The 23267-nt window shown below is 41.0% G+C and overlaps 1 protein-coding gene across 1 annotated transcript in view; it reads left to right on the forward strand.

Annotated features, from left to right (window-relative positions):
- Positions 1-21711, forward strand: part of LOC129650940 (zinc finger protein GLIS3-like) — a 138284-nt gene extending 116573 nt beyond the window's left edge. The window contains exons 9-10 of the mRNA XM_055579707.1: positions 19781-19963; positions 20854-21711. Of these exons, the coding sequence (XP_055435682.1) occupies positions 19781-19963; positions 20854-20990 (320 nt within the window). The 3' untranslated portion in view covers positions 20991-21711. The remainder of the gene's footprint in view (positions 1-19780; positions 19964-20853) is intronic.
- The last annotated feature ends 1556 nt before the right edge of the window (positions 21712-23267 follow it).

A 23267-nucleotide genomic window follows, 5' to 3' on the forward strand; every position in this document is an offset into this window, starting at 1 on the left:
AGTAAAGACATTACTGACAAATGTCCATCTAATCAAAGCTATGGTTTTTCCAGTAGTCATGTATGGATGTGAGAATTGGACCATGAAGAAGGCTGAGCGCCAAAGAATTAATGCTTTTGAATTGTGGTGTTCGAGAAGACACTTGAGAATCCTTTGGACTGCAAAGCGATTGCAGCAGTCCATCCTAAAGGAAATCAATCCTGAATATACCCTGGAAGGACTGGTGCTGAAGCTGAAACTCCAATACTTTGGCCACCTGATGCAAAGAACTGACTCATTTGAAAAGACCCTGATGCTGGGAATGATTGAAGGCAGGAGGTAAAGGGGATGACAGAGGATGAGATGGTTGGATGGCATCACCAACTGAATGGACATGAGTGTGAGCAAAGTATGGAAGTTGGTGAAGGACAGGGAACCCTGGTGAGCTGCAGTCCGTGGGGTTGCAAAGAGTCGGACACAACTGAGCATCTGAAAAACAACAACAATATTATATCAGTTTCAGGTGTGATGAAATCTGACATTTACATACATTATGAAATGATCACCACAAGTCTAGTAACCTTTTTTCCACTTACAGTATTATTGACCTTATTCCTTATGCTCTGGCTTTTTGTATAACTGGAAATTTGTACCTCTGAGTCTTTTTTACCTGTTTCACCTACCACCCTCCCCTCTACAGACTATCCATTTGTTCTCTCTCTCTGAGTCTGTGTTATTTTGTTTTGATTCTTTTTTTTTTTAATTCTGAATATAATATGAGGATAGTGGTATTTCTCTTCTAGAGTTGGTATAAGATGGACAGAAAATGCCTGGTCTGTAGTGTGTGTTCAGTTAATTAGAGCTTTTATTACTGTTGTCATTTTTCTACCATGCATCAGATTCTGGGTATGCTGGTTACTTCCACTTATATTGGTTAATCTTCACAAGAACATTAATAAAAATATAAATATAATCCAGCCTCTCAGGTGAGACTTTGCCCCCAGTCACATACCTAGTGAGTATCAGAGCTGGTATTATAAACACAGTCTGGCTCCGGAGCCCACACTTATTCTCCTTCATGATAATGCTTGTAGATACAGTACTGTGGGAGTTTTTAGTTACTTGGGAATTATTTTTTGGGTGAAATTTAAATGTGAACCATTAAAGATGAGGTTAGTTAGAGAACTGAAGTTATTGCTAGCAATATAGGTACAATGAATCATGAGACAACGTGATTTCCCGCCAACCACTTGTGTTGTGTCTTTGCATGCTGATTGCTGAAAATGTCTGCCTTTTCCTTCCCGCTGTGCCACGTGGTATGGTGCTTGCTTACATTGCCCTTTCCCATTAGTCCTCATAACATTCCTATAAAGAAGGCGTTGTTTATTCCCATTTTACAGCTGAGGAATCTGAATCACTAAAATGTTAAGTAACTTGCCCATGATTTCTTAATCTTGAAATGATGGAGTTGGAAACTATACCCAGGACCATCTGGCAGCAGAGTCTGTGCTTTTACCCCTGGATTAAGAGCTATCACAGTCCCTAAAGGGAAGGGAGTGCCGGCTCTCTGACTGCCCCAGTGGTGTTACCCTACAGGTGTGTATATGTGTGTGTGTGTGTCTGTGTGTGTGCATGTGCACATATGTGTGCATTCTCTCATGTGCCATGTTTGCTCAAGTACACGTGTGCTGGGGGAAACTGCTTGGAAGCCTGATTACTAAATCAACAAACCAGGTTTACTGGACTCGTAGCACACTCCTTAAATACAGTTTTTAAATTAGAAAAAAAAATTGCCTTTCATTTTTTAAAGGTGCTTAGGGTCCTTAAGTTTATGAAGAGCTTAATTTGCTTCCCAGGCTATGTTCATCTTAACCACTGCTTAAAGGTAATGACTGTTAACGATTGGTGAGTATTCTATTTAGACCTTTAAGAATACTTCTGAAAATGAAATATATGCATGTATATGTACATGACATCTGCCCTGTTATAAAATGGCCTCATAATAAGCATTTTATTTTATGACTTTTTTTAACTTAACAAAATATATGCTTTTGCTTTCTGGGTCAATGTATGTAGATGTATAATTTTTAATGATACAGTACTTAACAAAAACTTATCATCATTTTTTCATCATCCCACTGTTGAAAGACGTTTATTTTTTTCACTTGTTGCTTTTATTAACAGTGCTATGCTAAATCTCCTGGTGTATACTGTGTGTTTACACGAGCACTCTCACACACATGCATATCTTTCTGCATACTTTCTTTAGGGAATATTTCTAAAAGAAAAATTGCTGGATTAATTGTTATGTACATTTTAAAGCTGGATAGGTACTGCCATATATTCATTCCTTCACCAAGTCTATACCAATTTAGACTCAACAACAGTGCATTAGAGCATTCATTTCCCCACCCTAGATATTGCCAGTCAGTTTAATCCTTGCCAATTTGTACAGTAAAGTTGTTTTGATTTTTCCTTTGGTTAGCAATATGATTGAGCATGTTTTAATATTTTTATTGAGCTCTAAAGGTGATTTACTTATAATGGAAATTAAGTAACAGGTGCTACTACTTAAGTAGTTATATTATTTACTAAGTAGTTCACTTGCCAGTCAGCTTGTGTCGTTGGCAGTAGGACAGTTTGTTTTCTCAACTGGAACTCAAAAATTTAATGAAGAGAAGGAAAATATCCAGAAAATTTGTTTCATTGGCTATTGTGACTTCTCTGCCAGTTAACTTAAAAACTATAGAAAAGTGTTTAATGAATATTATTACAGATTTAGTGCTTTCTTTCATTCTTTGGGAGAAGCAGTGACATTTTTTCCAGAAGCAAATGTTTTGTCTTGTATCTGAAACTCATAGAGTTTAGCCTCTAATGAATTGAACTCTTAAAATCACATTAAATGTTTTTTTTATAACTCTATTTTAGGGGCTGCTCAGTTGAAGTCTTCAGGTCTGAACATATTCATGGCAATCCATGTCCTGTAATTCCTGTGTTTTAATTGGAATTTTCTTTATAAATATGATAAGCAACTCATGGTTTAGAAGGAAGAATGTGAATAACTTTGGTTGGAGTTTCCTTAAAGGGAAAAACTCCACACACATCAGAAACATCTGTGTTACTGGTAACACAGCCACTGTGTTAATAAAACAGAACAAAATACAACACTAGAATTGGTTTGATCTATGCCCATTCAGATAATCTGTGCTCAGACCATGTTAAATGCTCCTAGTTCCCTTAGAATTTCTAGATGACTTACTTACAATTGTGAGTTCTTTTTCAGTGCAGATTTTTTTTGCTTTCTAACCAGATTGTTCTGACTAAACTCTCTATTTAGTTCTATTGCAAAGTCTTGGAGAACTAGACTTTAAAGATGCAAGTTTACCAAAGTAAGTAAATTCAGACCAGCTACTCCTCTCTTATTAATACATTCCTCCACAAACCCAATCTCATATCACACATCCTAAAGCAAAGCTTCAGATTCTTTAATTCTGTCCTCAGTATGGCATAATGATTCCAAGGATTGAAATTATCCAAATATTTACCCCAAGGTTGTTTGTGCCTGTGGTTCTGGGCTGATATAGTGCTTTTATCAATACCATTGAGGTCAGTGATAATACCTACATTTATATTGCAATGTATGTTTTATAAATTACTCTTAGGTACAAAATCATTTTCAGTGCCTGGAAACTCAAAGGAATGGCTCAATAAAATGCTTTTTGGATAAACACCTGAATCCTCATTATAACTTCATGAAGAGAGTAAAAGATATGTTTCTGTTCCTATTTAGAAATGAAATTCAGATTAGTTGACTGAGTTCCTTGACCTTGGAATGGTTTTCTAAAAGAGTGCAACGTGTTCTGTGGATGAGTTGAGCCAATTGATTCTCCTGCCCTCTCTTGCTTCTCTTCAGATTTGGTGGCCTCCTGATGTACAGCAGAAAATGGTGGCTTAGAGCAGCAAAATTCTCCAGGTCACCTTGATAGAGCCAGTTGTATTTCTATCATTTTTGTTTCTCCCTCAATTAAAAGAAAAATTTCAGTGTTAGAAAGGGAAGTGAAGTGAAATGAAGTCACTCAGTCATGTCCGACTCTTTGCAACCCCATGGATAGCAGCCTATCAGGCTCCTTAGTCCATGGAACTTTCCAGGCAAGAGTACTGGAGTGGGTTGCCATTTCCTTCTCCGTTAGAAAGGAAAGTCTCTTTATTTTTTTCTGAAACTCCTGATAGGCTATTGTGTACAGGCTCACAGATCAAAATCTTTGAGCTCAGCCATGGTTCCTCTTACCATCACTATCTTCAGCAAAGGCTCTTCTTGTAGGATCGTTCACTCATACACTTATTCTCAAACATTCAGCTTCTGTTATGTGCCGGGTCCTGTTTCGTGTGTTAAAGCTACATCAATAGAGAAAGTGGACAAAAATCCCTGCCTGCCCAGAGCTCATACCTAAGGGATGGTTCTTAGCAAGCAAAGCCTTTGAACTCAACCATGAGAGAGTATTCCTCATGACCCATATGTAGGCAAGAAATCATGTCTTCTATTTAATCCCTCTAGCACTTGGCACAACTGAGATGCCTGTTATATACTTAAAAATTAAGAGTTTGGTATTCAGTGGGATGAGAGTAAGCAGGAAAGGAAAGACCCTGCAGACTAGACATATTCATCGGAGTGTGACCACCCCCCCCCACCAGGTGCCAGTGAGAAGAAGATTATCCAGCTGGAGGGGTGGAGCAGAGGATGGCAGATCATAAATTTGGTTATTCACATTAGCAGTCAGTGTCCACAAGGGCAAGATGAAAAGGCAAATTTCCTGGTGGCCAGATGGAAGGAAGTGACAGGAAGTTGGGGATACAGTGACAAACATCAGGTTTTACAAATGTAAAGCCTTCTCTGCTTTGTCAAACCCACCTATATAGATTTCTTTTACTTCAAGTCCAGACTTCATCTCAACATAATAGTCTAGACAGTAGCTTTGGGGGCAGCTTAACGGTGTGTAACAGGGACTTAGCTGTGAGGCAGAAGTTCAGTAGGAGAAACAAGCAAGCTATCGATGCAAGTGTGAGATGGTGCCCACCTGTAGAGATTAGGATGCTGGAAAACTGTATAGTCATAAACTTGGATTCGGGGAAACAAGAAATCACCTAGTTAGTGGAACGGATATAATGTGGGAGCTTGGTTACAGCTAGACATCAGAAGTCTAGGCCACAAGATCAGTGTGGGGTCATCAGTAAGACCACGACTTCTGAGTCACTCAAATGAGGTCCCATGATTTCACCTTGCCCAAGAACTTACATGTGAGAGAATGGCACCGGGGTGGGGACAGAGGTCATCTTGATCCATCTGTAGTTCAGAGTCACTTTGGGACAGCCATTATCACTTCATCCCCAAGACCCCCTGGAATCCAGCAGAAGGGGCTAGGGGTCAGCCTAGGGGGAAAAGATCCCCACTGGAAGAGCTATCCTTCTGCATTCCAAATGAAATCAGAGCTGTTCTGTTTTTTTTTTTTTTTTTTTTCTATTGGTATTTCATTTGGAAAACTTTCCAAAGATTGAAAATCATCTAAAGATGTTCTTAGTTGTTCCACCGGGAACAAGAATGGCTGCGATCCAAAAGTCTACAAGTAATAAATGCTGGAGAGGGTGTGGAGAAAAGGGAACCCTCTTACACTGTTGGTGGGAATGCAAACTAGTACAGCCACTATGGAGAATAGTGTGGAGATTCCTTAAAAAACTGGAAATAGAACTGCCTTATGATCCAGCAATCCCACTGCTGGGCATACACACTGAGGAAACCAGAAGGGAAAGAGACACGTGTACCCCAATGTTCATCGCAGCACTGTCTATAATAGCCAGGACATGGAAGCAACCTAGATGTCCATCAGCAGATGAATGGATAAGAAAGCTGTGGTACATATACACAATGGAGTATTACTCAGCCATTAAAAAGAATTTGGCTGAGTAATACTCCATTGTGTATATGTACCACAGCTTTCTTATCCATTCATCTGCTGATGGACATCTAGGTTGCTTCCATGTCCTGGCCTGTGGCGGATTCATTTTGATATTTGGCAAAACTAATACAGTTATGTAAAGTTTAAAAATAAAATAAAATTTAAAAAAAAAATGTTAAAAAAAAAAAAAAAAGAATACATTTGAATCAGTTCTAATGAGGTGGATGAAACTGGAGCCTATTATACAGAGTGAAGTAAGCCAGAAAGAAAAACACCAATACAGTATACTAACGCATATATATGGAATTTAGAAAGATGGTAACAATAACCCTGTGTACGAGACAGCAAAAGAGACACTGATGTATAAAACAGTCTTATGGACTCTGTGGGAGAGGGAGAGGGTGGGAAGATTTGGGAGAATGGCATTGAAACATGTAAAATATCATGTATGAAACAAGTTGCCAGTCCGGGTTCGATGCACAATGCTGGATGCTTGGGGCTGGTACACTGGGACGACCCAGGGGGATGGTGTGGAGAGGGAGGAGGGAGGAGGGTTCAGGGTGGGGAACACATGTATACCTGTGGCGGATTCGTTTTGATATTTGGCAAAACTAATACAATTATGTAAAATTTAAAAATAAAATAAAATTTAAAAAAAAAATAATAAAGATGTTCTTAGGGCTTAGCTTACTATAGAGCCCAGATGGAGCTGATGCTGTGGCTTCCAGTTTAAGAATCACAGGCCTAGACCCTAAGTGCAGGACTCAGTGCCCCCTCACCATGGTTCCCAATCAGCGATAATCCAAAGGAAGCAATTGGCCAGTGCCTGAGGAAATACTTTCCATCTTCTTTCTCCCTCTACCTTCTGGGGAAAGTCCTGTAAATGCAGGACAACCTAAAAGCTGTAGAGAGCCAGGATGGCTCTCAGGGGAGGCTGCAGCATTTCATGTTAATGTCCCTTTTAATCTCCATCTGTAATCCTCTTCTCTGCCAGACCTTTCTTCCAGCAAAGCTTGCTTGGAAGGACAAGGGAAGATAGAATTAAATCTTCTTCCTTTGCCATACTTTCCTTGTTCTGTTTTAGACTCAACTACTCCCGAGTCAAAGGGTTGCTTGTGAACTTTATGCAACACAGCTTGACTCAATTGAGGGCAAATTTACCTTTGTACTCAGAGAAGGGAGGATGATAAGTATCACCAAGCTTATAATGAGACAAAACGAGCTGGAATTTTCAGTGTGTTTTACTGTTTGCAAAATATTCCTACACGTATTATTTCACTTGATCCTTGTGGTCGCCTAGGAGGAATATCCGAGAAGGCAATGGCAACCTATTCCAGTACTGTTGCCTGGAAAATCACATGGACAGAGGAGCCTGGTAGGCTGCTGTCTATGGGATCGCATCGAGTCAGACATGACTGAGCGACTTCACTTTTCACTTTCATGCATTGGAGAAGGAAATGGCAACCCACTCCAGTGTTCTTGCCTGGAGAATCCCAGGGAGGGCGGAGCCTGGTGGGCTGCCGTCTATGGGGTCGCAGAGTCGGACACGACTGAAGCGCCTTAGCAGCAGCAGCAGCAGGAGGGATATATACACTGGCAACAGAGTGACCCTCTCTCATAGAGAAATTCCCAACTCATTCTTTTCAAACTTGACCAGTGGCCAAAGTGTTTACTTCACACACTCACCAGAACAGGATGTCCTGGTCCTCCATTCTTCATTCTGAGCTTCATATGTATCCTGAATTTTTGAGTCATTAGACAGGTGATGGAGTACAACTGGGCACTGAATCTCTTTCCATTTATTCCCTGTGCTTCTTCCCCTCTCTACTGTGAGGACTCTGCTGCCCCTATAGTATTATTTTCTCCCTTCAATCAGTAGGGACTCAAAGACTCAGAGAGGCTATGTTTTCCTCAAGGCCACATAGCCAATAAATGGCAAAGCTGGCTTTCATATTCATCTTAAGAGTCTTCAGATCTTCTGGTTTAGAGAGTGTCTGCTTTTTTGCCATATGTGCATTGTCACCATCAGGATTCACTGAACCATTTTACTGTAACTGTATATATAAACACATGGCAATTACTGAGACACATTGCAATTAGTTTATTTTAGCAGCTTATCATTTTGAGAATTTGGAAGCCATAGGCCACCACACATTAGGGTTTTGGTTCGTTTGAAGATATTTAAATGAAAATAGGTTACATCTTTTAACCAAGAAGGTTTTATCCATGCCTTTCTTCTCACTCTGCTTTCTCCCATTTCCTTTTTGTTCCTTTCAGCAACACGTTCTGCCCACTCTCATCCCCTTATTTGAACCTTTGCAAAATCAGTAGCAAACCATCTTCCTCTTCCCCTACCCCAAGTATACAACTCAGAGGGCAAGAGTGTGGTTGGCTCACAGTAATACATTCTGTTAGCAGCTTGCTGCAAACCAGGTGAGGTGCTGTGAGGCTCAGGAGCAGAGGAGAGCCCTGGAGTGTGCAGAAGCATCTCCCTGTGGCCTGCGGGCTAGTGGATGAAAATGGCCCCACTTCTTGGAACCAGGGAGATTTGTCTAATTTGATGCCCTCTTGCTGCCACCCATCTGACAAGGAGCAAGGAGACCAGGCGATTGCTGCACTGGTCAGCTTTCCAACCACTGTAACCTGGTTCCTTCAATAGGAATGTGCCCAAATGGAATGTTAAGGGTTATTATTTCCATTATTTTCCTTCTCCTAAGTACAGTAGTTGCTTAAATGTCAGTCTTAAATAGCTCAAGTGCTTTTGCAAGCTGGTTTAGTTCTCAGCCTGAAGAAAAATCTGTCTTCCTAACACAGTCTGTGAGCTGTTCCTGTAGCTTCCCCATTTATAGACTCTGTATTAAAATGAAGAGTCAGTTTCTCCATCACTCCCAGGGGGAAGCTTCAGAGAGTTCTGACTACATGAAGACCTGGCTGAGGTTGTTGGCCAAGAGCAGGAACCAAGGTGAAAAATGGCAACTGGACTACGGAGGCTTCATTTTTAAGAGCAGCATCATTTTATACCTGAGGGTGGCGGGCTATGTGAGAAAAATTGTTTAAGAATTACATGTGCATTATATAGAATCTATAAATACTTCTAAGCTTATTTCATGGTGAGATAATTGCTACTATTTATTGAGGGCCTACTACATGCTGGGGAATGCACTGGATGATTTTATAAATGTTCCCATGTATAATATTTTCTGAAACCCTATAAAATAGATATTATTTTAAATGAAAATAAGGCTCAAGAAGGAAAATAATTTATGCAAAGACACATAGTTGGTTAATGGGTTATCCAGGCTTTGAACCCAAATCCAAGTTGTTCATATAATGGATAGAAATAAAATAGTGACTAAATCAGGAAACTAGCCAAAAAAAATTTCTGAAATGTCTGTTTCTACTCTTCAGGGTTTTTTGAATTTTTCAGTGTTTAGATAATTTCATCAATTTTGTTAATGAATTCAATTCTTTCTCCCTAATGAAAATGTTTGTACTCCATGAAATGTTGATCCAAGTAACTCTGCCTGTGATCTAGTAGTGAGGGACCTCAACAAAAATGGCCAGATTTTGTTTAAACTGATTTGTCTGTGAGCTTAAACCGTATTATCTATATGAACTATGTTACCAAACAGATTAGAGTTTGAGTTCTGGTTCTGAAACTTGGTAGCTATGAGGATTTGGATAAGTTATTTGAACTTTTATGTTTCCTTGTCTATAAACTGGGGACAGTACTACATAATTCAAAAGTTATTATAAGTAAAAAAAGATTGGAGTGTTGCCATTTGCAGCAACGTGGATGAATCTAGAGAATATTATACTTAGTGAAGCAAATCAGGCAGAGAAATATGTATTATATGATATCACTTAATTGTAGAATCTAAAAAATAATACAAATTAATCTGTATAAAAAATAAAAAGAGACTCGCAGACATAGAAAACATATTTATGGTCACTAAAGGGAATGGTGGGGGGAGATGGATGAATTAGGAGTATGGGATTAACAGATGCAAACAGATAAACATAAGATAGATGAACAACAAAGATTTACTGTATAGCTCAAGGAGCTATACTCAATATCTTGTAATAATTGAAAATGGAAAATAACCTGTATGTGTGTGTGTATGTGTGTGTGTGTGTATATATGTGTGTGTGTGTATATATATATGTGTGTGTGTGTGTATATATATATATATTTGAGTCACTTTTCTGCACACTTGATATTGAAAGAATATTATAATCAACTATATTTCATTTTTTTACAAAGTTGTAAGAATGAAGATTTTCAATGCAAAACACCTAAAACAATACCTATCTCAGAACAAATAAATATTAGTTCCTTTCCTTCCTTTTGAAAGAATTCTCTGGGGTGGGGGGAGCGGGTTGGTGTAACTCTAACCAAAATGTCTATGAAAATGCCAAAAGCAAAGAGACTACAGATGAGAAAGCTCTGAACTTAGTAGAAAAGTATATGATGACTTTTAGCTCTACTCCCCATTTGTTTTAAGACAAAGACTGCTGCTGCTGCTGCTGCTGCTAAGTTGCTTCAGTCGTGTCCGATTCTGTGCGACCCCATAGACGGCAGCCCACCAGGATCCCCTGTCCCTGGGATTCTCCAGGCAAGAACACTGTAGTGGGTTGCCATTTCCTTCTCCAATGCATGAAGGTGAAAAGTGAAAGTGAAGTTGCTTAGTTGTGTCCGACTCTTAGTGACCCCATGGACTGTGGCCCACCAGGCTCCTCCGTCCATGGGATTTTCCAGGCAAGAGTGCTGGAGTGGGGTGCCATTGCCTTCTCTACTAGATCCATGAATAATTCCAAATAACTGGATGTTCATAAATATTAAAATGATTGTATGAATTTTCTACTTTTCTCTTATTTGCATAGTATTATATAAACAAAAGTATTGGTTATAAAGACAAGTGATTCAAATTCCATCTCTTTGTCTATAAAATGAGAACATTTGTTTGAATTACCTACTTACAAGACAGGTATATCAGAGGCTGCCTAAGAAGGAATTTTTAAAAGTTTTTTAAATCATACCGTGTGAGTAGTAAGTGTGTAATTCCCTGGGCCTTTCTCTGAGTAAAGTAGGAGAGCATGAAATCATGCTGAGAAGCTGTGATGCCAGAGATCATATTCTTATGGCCTTTAAGAGCTTTACCAGAGACTTATCTAATTTTCCTCTTTTCTTCTCATTGATTTATATCATGGGTTACAGAAGGTATTCAAAGTAGGGTGTGCAAGGGTCACCAGAGAAGAGGAGGGAATGCACAAAGAGCTATAATAATGTTGGAGAAGAAGAAATTAGCGTAGCCAAAGGGAGTGGGTCATGCATCTTCTGTGTCCCTGACCCTGGGACTTTAAGAATATGCAGAAGAACTGTACAAAAAAGATCTTAATGACCCAGATAACCAGATGGTGTGGTCACTCATCTAGAGCCAGACATCCTGGAGCATGACGTCAAGTGGGCCTTAAGAAGATTCACTACGAACAAAGCTAGTGGAAGTGATGAAATTCCAGCTGAGCTATTTCAAATCCTAAAAGATGGTGCTGTTAAAGTGCTGCACTCAATATGCCAGAAAATTTGGAAAACTCAGCACTGGCCACATGACTGGAAAAGGTCAGCTTTCATTACAATCCCAAAGAAGGGCAATGCCAATGAATATTCAAATTATTGTACAGTTGCACTTATTTCACATGCTAGCAAGATTATGCTCAAAATCCTTCAAGCTAGGCTTCAGCAGTATGTGAACCAAGAACTTCCGAATGTACAAGCTGGATTTAGAAAAGGCAGAACTAGAGATTAAATTGCCAGTATCTGCTGTATCATAGAAAAAGCCAGGGAATTATTTAAAAAAACATATATTTCTGCTTTGTTAACTATGCTAAAGCCTTTGACTGCGTGGATCATGACTAACTGTGGAAAATTCAAGACATGGGAATACCAAACCACCTGACCTGCCTCTGGAGAAACCTATATGCAGGACAGGAAGCAACAGTTAGAACTGGATATGGAATGATGGACTGGTTCAAAATAGAGAAAGGAATACCTCAAGGCTGTATATTGTCACCCTGCTTACTTAGCTTCTGTGCAGAGTACATCATACAAAATAATGGGCTGGATAACTCACAAGCTGGCACAAGATTGCCAGGAGAAATACCAGTAACCTCACATATGTGGATGATACTACTTTAACGGCAGAAAGTGAAGAGGAACTAAAGAGCCTCTTGATGAAGGTGAAAAAGGAGAGTGAAAAATCTGGCTTAACACTCAACATTCCAAAAGCAAAGATTATGGCATCTGGTCTCATCACTTCATGGCAAATAGATGAGGAAAAAGTGGAAACAGTGTCAGATTTCATTTTCTCGGGTTCCAAAATCACTGTGGATGGTGACTGCAGCCATGAAATTAAAAGACACTTGCTCCTTGGAAGTAAAGCTCTGACAAAGCTAGACAGTGTATTGAAAAGCAGAGATCTCACTTTGCCAACAAAGGTCCATTTAGTCAAAGCTATGGTTTTTCCAGTAATCATGTATGGATGTGAGAGTTGGACCATCAAGAAGACTGAGAGCTGAAGAATTGATGCCTTTGAACTGTGGTGCTGGAAAAGATGCTTGAGAGCCCCTTGGACTGCAAGGAGATCAAACCAGTCCATCCGAAAGGAGATCAGTCCTGGGTGTTCATTGGAAGGATTGATGCTGAAGCTGAAACTCCAGTACTTCAGCCACCAGATGCGAAGAACTAACTCATTGGAAAAGACCCTGATGCTGGGAATGATTGAAGGCAGGAGGGGAAGGGGGCGACAGAGAATGAGATGGTTGGATGCTATCACTGACTCAATGGAAATGAGTTTGAGCAAGCTCCAGGAGTTGGTGATGGACAGGGAAGCCTGGCGTGCTACAGTCCATGGGGTCGCAAAGAGTCAGATATTACTGAGCGACTGAACTGAATAACAAGTGATGTTGAGCTTCTTTCCATGTGTTTATTAGCCTCTGTATGTTTTCTTTGGAGAAATGTCTGTTTAGGTCTTCTGCCCATTTTTGATTGGGTTGTTTGTCTTTCTGGTATTGAGCTACATGATCTGCTTGTGTATTATGGAGTTTAACCCTTTGTCATTTGTTTCATCCCAGTTATTTTCTTCCATTCTGAGGGTTGCCTTCTCTTGCCAAACTTCTTTCTTATTTGAGCTTTTTCCGTTTTCCTATCTTGAATGCAGTCTAGAGAAAAGAGTTGCATCTTTGTATATTCCTTAAGGAAAATCCTTTTTATTGTTCATATATAATCTTAAATTATATTACTTGATTTCTCATTTATATGTTTATGTTTCTTTCTCACTAAAACATAAACTCCAAAAAGGCATGAGGTATGTTTTATTCACCACTGTGTCTCCAGACTTGAGTAAGTGCTTAGAATGTAGTTGTCAAGTAAACAAAAGCATAGAAGTTGAAATGTTTGTGTTAAAAGAATAGGGAAGAAAAGTGAAAAGTAATATTTGTAGAGTGCGCTATGCCAGACACATGCTCAGCTCTTTACATGGATCATCCCTTAATCCTCTTTAACCTTTGCAGTTGCCTTATGAAGTAGATACTGTGAATGCCCCATTTTACAAATATACAATAGCAAAAATACAGACATATTAAAATATTAATATTAAAAAATATTAGTCAGTGTTTCTTCTGAAAGGTCAAGTGAACAGATGACTCTTGAGATTTGGGCAACATCTGAAAATAACAGTGTTCGGCTTGGATGCTTGAAATGATGTTCTCTGATCACACAGGAGTTGAAGGGCTTTCCCATCTGAAGATATTGAGGGGTGTCAGGAAGCAACTGCTCTGAGCATTCTTTCCAAGTAGCTTCACAAAGGGTTCTTCCCAGCCTGATCAGGCCACACTCTGGTTGAGAAATTAGTTCTGAGGCCCCTTTCCTGATGCCTGTGATGGACTCCATACGTGGGCTGTCTGCAAGTTGGCATCAAGGTCAGGCAGAACCTACAGCAGAGAAGATTCAGTCTTCTGAATGTTGTCCATCTTTTCCTGGCACCTGGAGTTTGGTGGTGGTTCTCAGCCTCACCATAAAGGAGAAGAAGAGTTTGTTTTACAAAACTATCTGCTATATAAACAAACCCACTAGAGGCACAGCTGCGGACATAGCACCTTGACAAAGTTTGGGCTCGTGGTATTCATCTCCATCCATGAGTGTAAGATAGAGCCTCGGTACTGAAAGCCTCGGTACCTTATTCCATCCTCAACTGGTAGTGAAATTGGAGACCCACCTATGCTGTTGCCTCCAACACACAGTGAGCTAGGCCCGTAGTCTGCAGAAAGTAGGTGAGATGTTTCCTTTTCCTTCTCTTACTTCCAGAAAGGAAAGTGATTTTTGCAGGAGAGCTGAAATGCCCTAGAAGTTTAACTTAGAACAATGCTCATCAGCCCTCAGGAGGGTTGGGAGCTGGGTGACCATTATTTATTCATTGAAGTATTTATATTCTGGTTCCTTCCACAATGACTAAAGTGTAAATTTGTAAGGAAAAGATAAATGTAATAAAGCTCTAATATACTTTCTATGCTGAAGACCAGGAGTCTAAGAATCATTATCTGGTTTTTATTTAAACTCTTGGTAGGTCATAGGTTTTTTTCTCTAAGAATTTAATCAGAAACATTCCTAAAACAAAGTCTGTTAAACCTGAGAGTACAGATTGCCCTAGAGTTGTGCTGTCCAGTACAGAAGCTACAAGGCATGTTATGCAGCTACTGTATTGGACAGTGAGATATATAGATCATTTCCATCAACACACAATGTTCTCTTAGTGTTACCCTAGGGAATACCCTTTCATTATCATATTTGGTCATGTGATTCCTTTTTTTCACTGACTTCCTCCACTTCCCTTCCATGCTGGGAAGAGAATCCACACCCAGCTTCATGGACTGCTTTATCATCATTAGGCAGCAAGGGTGACCATGATCTCCCAATCTAATCTGTCATCATAGAGCTGTCAGTGACCCCATGTGACAAAGAGGAGGGGTTTTTAAGGATGAATTTTAATACTATGTGAGCTCATAGATAATATTAAGGGAGAAAACAGGATGCAAAACAATATATAATATATATATCCAGTTTTGTATGTATGTATCTGGTTATGTCAGAATCTTAGAAATAAAGATAATTTTTATTTTCTTTACGTATATGCCTCTACATTTTCTAGTTGATACAGTTAATTCAGAATATTTTTATAATTAGAAAACAAGCTTCTTTCTAGAAGGGGGGAAAAAAAAAAGACTTCCCAGAATTAACAAGAGGAGGAATGACCTTGATCCTCAGGAGCTACAACTTCAGTAAAGTCAGTTTATCTGCAAATACCCCCTCCCCCTCCATCCTTGGGTTAAAATAACTTCTAAAATGGAGGAGGGGTGATTTTCTAACTAAACGTGAGGACTAACATTTGCGGCCAACATAAACATATGTGTGCCTTCTTATGCTATTCTAAGTGTATGTGTTCTTGTTGGAACTGCATTATCCATCCTCAAGGACGCAGTATTACCTTTTATTTCTTTGGTCTCTCTAAAAGCACCTTGACCAGTACTTAATAACATCATTTACTGACTGACTGGTTGACCTTGCCATCATTCATGTTTTATTCCCACGAAATGTACTAACATCTTGCCTCGTTTTGCTTTGGGTCCTCAAGGTAGTATTCCTTCCAAACTTACTACATGAAATTCAGCAGCTGAAATACAGGAGCCATTCACCAGAAAATGAGTTAGGCTTTCTCTGAGTTTGTGTGTGTGGCAAGATCCTAATGGAATTTTTAAAAATTTTGTTAGTTTTATGGAAATAGCAGTGGGAAGAGGCTATGTTAAAGCTCTTTGATTTGAGTGACCGCACTCAACCACACCAGTGTGTTTGGCAACTTTAGTAACTGGCTTCTTGAAGGGAGGGATTTCATAAAGAGGATTTTCTTTCTGTGAGTTGGCTGTGAGAGTGATAAAACATGCTTGTGGGGCCATTCTGGTTTTGACTGTTTCTCGTGTCAGCCAAGACACCCACAAACAGGAATTGTAGTTCACTCTGCCCTCTCACTCAGATCCAGACTGACTGGGGAAACAGGGAGGTGGAGCCCAGAATGTTGGATTTGAAAAAGTGAAAGTGAAAGTGTTAGCTACTCAGTCATGTCCAACTCTCTGCAACTCCAGTCCTGGAAGCCCAATGTTGGGTTTACTATTAATATTTAACTTTACTGGGTGTATTTCACTGTATCACAAATTTTCGTACTCTAGCACATTGCAACATAGATTGAAGTCATGCTCTCTTTGAAGCAGGGAGAAGACAGGGAAGAAAGAATGAATTGGTTTTCACAAAAGGGCAGTGAAAGTCTCTATCACTGTCCCTGACATACCTGAATGATTAATGTCCCTATTTGGGGAGTTGTGGGAGTTTAGTGAAAAATGTCTTCTCTTCCTGGAAGGTTAATATTACACTGAGGAATGCTATCAAGGTGTTTATGGGTTACAGATTTGAACAGAGCTAGCATAGGGATATAAATAGCAAATATTGCCTATTTTGTTCAGTGAGGAGACATTACATTCTAATAAACCGACTGTGATGGTTCATGGTAATGTTTTCCTCATAATGGGGAAGCCGTGATTATATGTGCCTGGCCGTGGGGTACCCACAGTGAGGATCAGTTCAAGGAACCTCCCAAACTATGAAACAGTACATCCCAGGTCTTTCAGCCCACTCAAGCTTGTTGCTCTTTTGAGCTTGCACTGGGGTGAGTGAAGAAATCAGAATGTGTTATCGATTAGTGCAGGATCTAGGAACCAACACGGGAAAGAGGTATGTAGCACAGGTCCCAAGCGCCAAAAATGTTCCAGAGGATTCCACCTGAGAACTGGAAGTGAGAGACTTGCCCACTGTCTTATCTGTTCTTACATTTGGTTATTGTTGAAGGACTACTTGTTGCCTTTTGGAAATTTTTATTTCTCTTAATAAAAATTTTGAGAGCTACACTATTGTGACATAATTTTACTTTTTTCTTATTTAGCAAACATATATAAATTATTAAATATATTAATATTAATTGTATAATTAATTCTCAGATTATATTGTATAACAGGCAAATATTAACTTAATCTTCATTATAATAACTCAATGAGATATAAGTACTAGTTTTAATCCCATTTTACAGTTTAGAAAGCTGAAACACTGGGAGGCTCAGTAATTTACCAAGACTACACAGTTGTTAAGGAGTCAACTAGGATTTGAACCCAGGAAATCTGACTAGCTTCAGAGTACTTATTCATCACCACTATTAAAATTCAGAAAAATATAAAGCCAAAGAAAGTCCCCCAAAGACAGCTAGAGGAACGTTGCCTTGCAACCTGCCTGTATGAATTGATTGTTGTTGTTCAGTCCCTCAGTCATATCCAACTCTTTGTGACCCCATGGACTACAGCAGGCCAGCCTCCCCTGTCCTTCACTGTCTCCCAGAGTTTGCTCAAACTCATGTCCATTGAGTTGACGATGCCATCCAAACATCTCTGTCGCCCCCTTCTCCTCCTGCCACCAATCTTGCCCAGCATCAGGGTCTTTTCCAATGAGTCTGCCCTTCACATCAGGTGGCCAGAGTATTGGAGCTTCAGTTTCATTATCAGTCCTTCCAATGAATATTCAGGGTTGATTTCCTGTAGGATTGACTGGTTTGATTTCCTTGCAGTCCAAGGGACTCTCAAGAGTCTTCTCCAACACCACAGTTCAAAAGCATCAATTCTTCAGCACTCAGCCTTCTTCATAGTCCAACTCTCACATCCATACATGACTACTGGAAAAAACCATAGCTTTGATTATATGGACCTTTGTTGGCCGAGTAATGTCTCTGCTTTTTAATATGCTGTCCAGCTTTGTCATAACTTTTCTTCCAAGGAGCAAGCATCTTTTAATTTCACCATTTGCAGTAAATTTGGAGCCCAAGAAAAATAAAATCTGTCACTGTTTCTACTTTTCCTCCACCTATTTGCCATGAAGTGATGGGACCAGATCTTAGTTTTCTGAATGTTGAGTTTTAAGCCAGCTTTTTCATTCTCCCCTTTCACTTTCATCCAGGAGCTCTTTAGTTCCTCTTTGCTTTCTGCCATTAGGGTAGTATTATCACCTGCATGTCTGAGGTTATTGATATTTCTCCTGGTAATCTAGATTCCAAATTGTGCTTCATCCATCCTGGCATTTTGCATCCTGGCATTACTCTGCATATAAGTTAGATAAGCAGGGAGACAATATACAACCTTGAGGTAGTACTTTCCTAATTTTGAACCAGTCCATTGTTCCTTGTCTGATTCTAACTGTTGCTTCTTGATCTACATACAGGTTTCTCAGGAGACAGGTAAGGTGGTCTAATATTCCCATTTCTTTAAGAATTTTCCACACTTTTTTGTGATCCACACAGTCAAATTCTTTAACGTAGTCAATGAAGGAGAAGTAGATTTTTGGGGGAATTCCCTGCTTCTTCTATGATCCAACGGATGTTGGCAATTTGATCTCTGGTTCCTCTGCCTTTTCTAAATCCACATGTATATCTGAAATTTCTCATGAACAGTACGAAAAAAAAAACTCCTTGTAAATATTGTTTCCATGGCTATTTAATGTTCCGATTAGGTAAATATACCAGTCTTTTCTCCACCACTCTCTCATGATTGGCTAGTTTGACTCCTCCATTTTCTGTTCTGACAACAAGCACTGTGATAACTGTGTCTGTGCAAAACTTCTATTTTTCAAAATATACTTTTAGGATACATCCTTGAAAGTGAAATTCCCCTGTCCAAGAGGACACTCTCAGGTTCCAGAGCCAAGTTGTCAAGGGATTTTCAGAAGCCTGTACTCCTTTGCAGGGTCTGCACACTACACACAGGTGCCTTGGTCACCAGTCTCAGTCCGGCACCAAGAATGAGTCTCAGAAATCTTTGCTAATGTGATAGGTAGAATATGGTGTTATATCATTGTCTTGATTTTTATTTCTTTACCGACTAAAGAATTGTCAGTTTGACCATGGGTCTGTGTTAGTCGCTCAGCCATGTCTGACTGTTTGCGACTCCATGGACTGTAACCTACCAGGCTCTTCTGTCCATAGAATTCTCCAGGCAAGAATACTGGAGTGGGTAACCATTCCCTTCTCCAGGGGATCTTCCCAAGCCAGGGATCAAACCTGAGTCTCCTGCATTGCAGGCAGAGTCTTTACCATCTGATCAGACTAGTTGATAAATTATGTGAGTATTTGACTGGTCTGTTTAGGTCCTTTGCCCATCTGTCTGCTGAGTCCATGCAGAGGCCTTAGGGCATCAAAAAGAGAAAAGCCAGTAGTTTTTCTTTCTTTTTTCTCCTGCCTTGACATGGAATTTTCTTGTTTTTTCCTAGTCTTTACTGCTAACATGGATCTTCCCTGGTGGCTGAGCGGTGAAGAACCGACCTGCCAGTGCAGGAGACACAGGAGACGTGGGTTTGATCCCTGGGTCAGGAAGATCCCCTGGAGGAGGGCATGCCAACCCACTCCAGTATCCCCATGGACAGAGGATCCTAGTGGGCTGCAGTCCATGGGGTCACAAAGAGTCAGACAGGACTGAAGCAACTGAGCACATGTGTGCACACACATACACACACACACACACACACACACAGACAGACACACACACACACACACACTGCTAACATGAATTTAATCTTCCTCCCAAACCTTATAGGGAATTTTCTCTTGGTTCTATAAAAAGTATGCTACTTATTAGTTATAAAGAATATTATTTTGTTTTCTACAGTGGATATGGCCTGTTCATAAATCTATCCCTACTTCTGTCTTGAATTTCAGGATTTTATGGGCAACTACAGACATTCTGCCCCCCGAATTACCCTGACTCTCAAAGAACCATGCCACCTAGCAATTCCTGCAGTGTGATGCCTTCCTTCGAGGACTGTGTGGTCCCCACATCCATGGGCCAATCTGGCTTTGATGTTTTCCACAGAGCCTTCTCAACTCACTCGGGCATTACAGGTATGTTGGTATCTGTGACTTAGGCACTCGGACAGACTAGCAGGTGAGATCAGGTGGGTTTCTCATAACCAGGCTGGACTAGACTTGACCTAGCACACAACTGCATCAAATCCTATTTAGTCCACCTGAGAAATGTCTTTCCTATTCATCCTCCCCTCCAGCCTCCTCTAGCCCCACTTCCACCACTCTCACTCAGGTGCCATCATGTTTCTCCCAGACTTAAGCAAGAGCCTTCCAACAAGTTTCCTGGAGTCAACTCCTTAACTTTCCCATTCTGCTCTCTGTGCTACCTGTAACCATTGCCTTCCAAAAATAAAGGAAAAAATAAGGTGCTTTCCTGTTCAGATACATTGAGTAGTTTCTAGTTGCCCTAGAGAATAAAGTTGACTGTCTGCAGTAAGGCATTCGTAGTCCCCAGGAGCTGAGCCTGATCAAACTCCCTGGACCTACCCTCCTACCTCATGTATCTTCCTTATCTGTCTCCCTACCTGCTCTGTACCTGAGCTTTGCCAACACACTTGGCCCCACGTACCCCACTCTGTCTTTGCTCCCTGTTTCCTCCTCCTAGAATGTTCTTTCTTTACCTCCCCATCTATGATAATCCCATGCATTCTTAAATGACTCAACTTTTATATCATCTCCTTTTTGAGGCCATCCTCACTCTTACCTACAAAATTTTACTTTCATTGCTACTCAGCCCATCTTTTGTGCAAGTCCTATTTTAGCCATCTGCCTGCACATTCAGGCACTTGTCCACCTATGGAGCCTGAGGATGGGACCCGCTGAAAGGCCTTGCCCAGCACTGTTGCCTCCCCCGTCCACATTTGCTCCCTGCATGCCTGGCAAGTATAATGAAGCATCAGTTGATTTGTGCACTCTTTCTTTTCCAGTGTATGATTTGCCTTCGGGTTCCTCAAGCCTCTCTGGGGAGACTCTTCGCAGTGGACCTGAAGATGCCACATTCTTACAGATCAGTGCTGTGGACCGCTGTCCTAGCCAGCTCTCCTCTGTCTATACTGAAGGCTAAAATCCACCCCCAGCCTCCACTGCTGCTGGCATCCAGAATCTTTTTGTTCCTTGTCACTTTTTGTTCTTATACTTTCGCAGACCCTAAGAAAAAGTATGTCAAGCAAATCAACTCAATATGCCACATCACAGATGTGTCTTTGGAGAGCAGGGCTGGATGGTCAGAGCTGGGCTTTGTAGGTGTGTTTGCAGCTGCTCCTTTTTCCCTCTGGATTTGCCAGTGACCAGCAGGACTGTCTTTTCAAAGGGAATTCGGAGTCTCACTGCTAGATACCTGTTACTTCCCAACTGTCAACCTTCAAGGGACACCAGTGAGACGATGTGCATGTGAAAATGTAATTTGGAGATCACCCTTGCTGAAAACTCCAAATAAGGATGGACAACCCAGATTGCCAGCACAGTGAATCGCCTCACCCAAGAGCCAGGCGCAACAAGGGAAATCCACATCCAAGCCCAGCATGGGCTCGGCTCTTGGAGGAGCCCCAGTTTCCCAGCACCAGCCTGGCATCCAGGGAGCTGGCTGCTTCTCTCCTCCTGGGTACTCCCATGATAACCAATTGCTTTTCAGGGTTTTTCCAAAAGCAAAATGAGAAGGTTCTGTCAAGCACAGCCCCCTGAAAAGCTTGACAACTTGTTTTGTATTCCTGCAACCTACCCTAGTCCTTTGATTTTAAAGGCTTGTTATTTACATGTACTTTTAAAGGAAAAAAATATTTAGAGGTCTGTTCTTTGGATGGAAATAATTATTTTAATCACCCCAGCTACATACGTCTGGCCTCTGCTGTGGCTTGGCTTGGCCCCGCCTAGTAGCTCCTGTGTGCACCAGGAATGTTCTGCAAAGGCTGCCTGAGGGACATGGGGTTGGCCACCCCCTTCCCAGTGCTACCACAGAGACCCTCGTGTGTTGACTGTTCAGTGACTCCACCTTGAGGACTTTATTCAAAGGAAAATTTCTCTTGACTGGTTCACCCATGGCCTTCACTCTGGTGCTCTGCCCAGAGCCTGCTAGAAGCTGTGAGAGCAGGGACACATGGAGGTGTGCTCCCGGGTTCTCTCAGAAAACCAAACTGGAAGAGCCCGATGTCCAGCTCCTTTGCACAGCCTCTGCTGCCTCTGTTAGGGTCTCCCCTCACCAGTCTCTCTGTTGCTCCCTTGCCCTTCTCCTCCCTCTTCATTGCTCTCATCTTTTTATTTTGACTGTAGTTCAGACATACCCACCACCTGCCATTGCCTGCCCACCAGCTCTGAGCAGGGTCTGGCCTAGGGCAGGTAGAGGAGATAGTTCTGGAAGGGTGGCCAAAAAGAAGCAATGCTTTGTCTGAAACTCTGTTTTGAGGGCCTAGAATTTTCACGGATATCTTGGCCATTTGATCTCAAACCTGAATAAGAAGTCATTTTCTGTGACACCTTTTTGTTGCTGTTGTTTTGTCGCTAAGTCGTGCCCGACTCCTTGTGGCCCCATGGACTATAGCCCTGCAGGCTCCTCTGTCTTCTGTGACACCTTTACCAAGCAATTAAAAAGGTCCCAAGTCCAATGACATAGGCTATAAAAATTGCCAAATCCCCCAAAACCTGGTAAATTCTGACATCCCAGTACTATCACATCTCATGATTTCTTTTCTCTCTCTTTAAAAATGTTCTCTGAGGAAAAATGAAACAATGCTATTTGTCAAACTGGGATAATTACAATCTCCAACAACACAATTAAACAGCTTGGTGTCAGACTTAGGATCTGGTGACAGTTTGCATCCTGACAGACGTGTCCTTCCAGTCTGCTGCACAGTCGGTCATGTTCTGCCTGATTCAGGACTTCATTCTCACATGCAGTATAATCAGGCTAATAAAGAACCAAGTGCGGGGTCCGTTTCCACAGTGCTCTCAGGCAATTTCATTTCTCTGGCTAGTGGGCTCTGATCTGAGAAGAGCCATCATGCAGACATCTGTGTCTGAGAAAGAGACAAGTTATTCACTTTACAGAAATCTGCTCTGCTTTACAAAAGGACACACGTCAGACTTTTCTTTCCAAGGGAGCTCTCCGACGCACACAGAGTCCCACCCTTCTGGCAGACTTAGTGGATTGTGTCACCTGGGCCTAAACAGGGACCATGTCCTTTGCCTCACACTGCAGAGAAGGGGAAGCTCTGGTATCTTAGACAATCTATTCATTCTAAATCCCGGAGCCTCTACAGGGAACTAAAACACATTTCATTCATGTGATGAGGAAAAAGATGGAAAGGTAAGGCCATTGCAGCTGATGGTGTCAGCCTACTTGTGGCTT

Source organism: Bubalus kerabau, chromosome 4 (assembly GCF_029407905.1).
Source record: "Bubalus kerabau isolate K-KA32 ecotype Philippines breed swamp buffalo chromosome 4, PCC_UOA_SB_1v2, whole genome shotgun sequence".
In the NCBI taxonomy this organism is placed as follows: domain Eukaryota; kingdom Metazoa; phylum Chordata; class Mammalia; order Artiodactyla; family Bovidae; genus Bubalus; species Bubalus kerabau.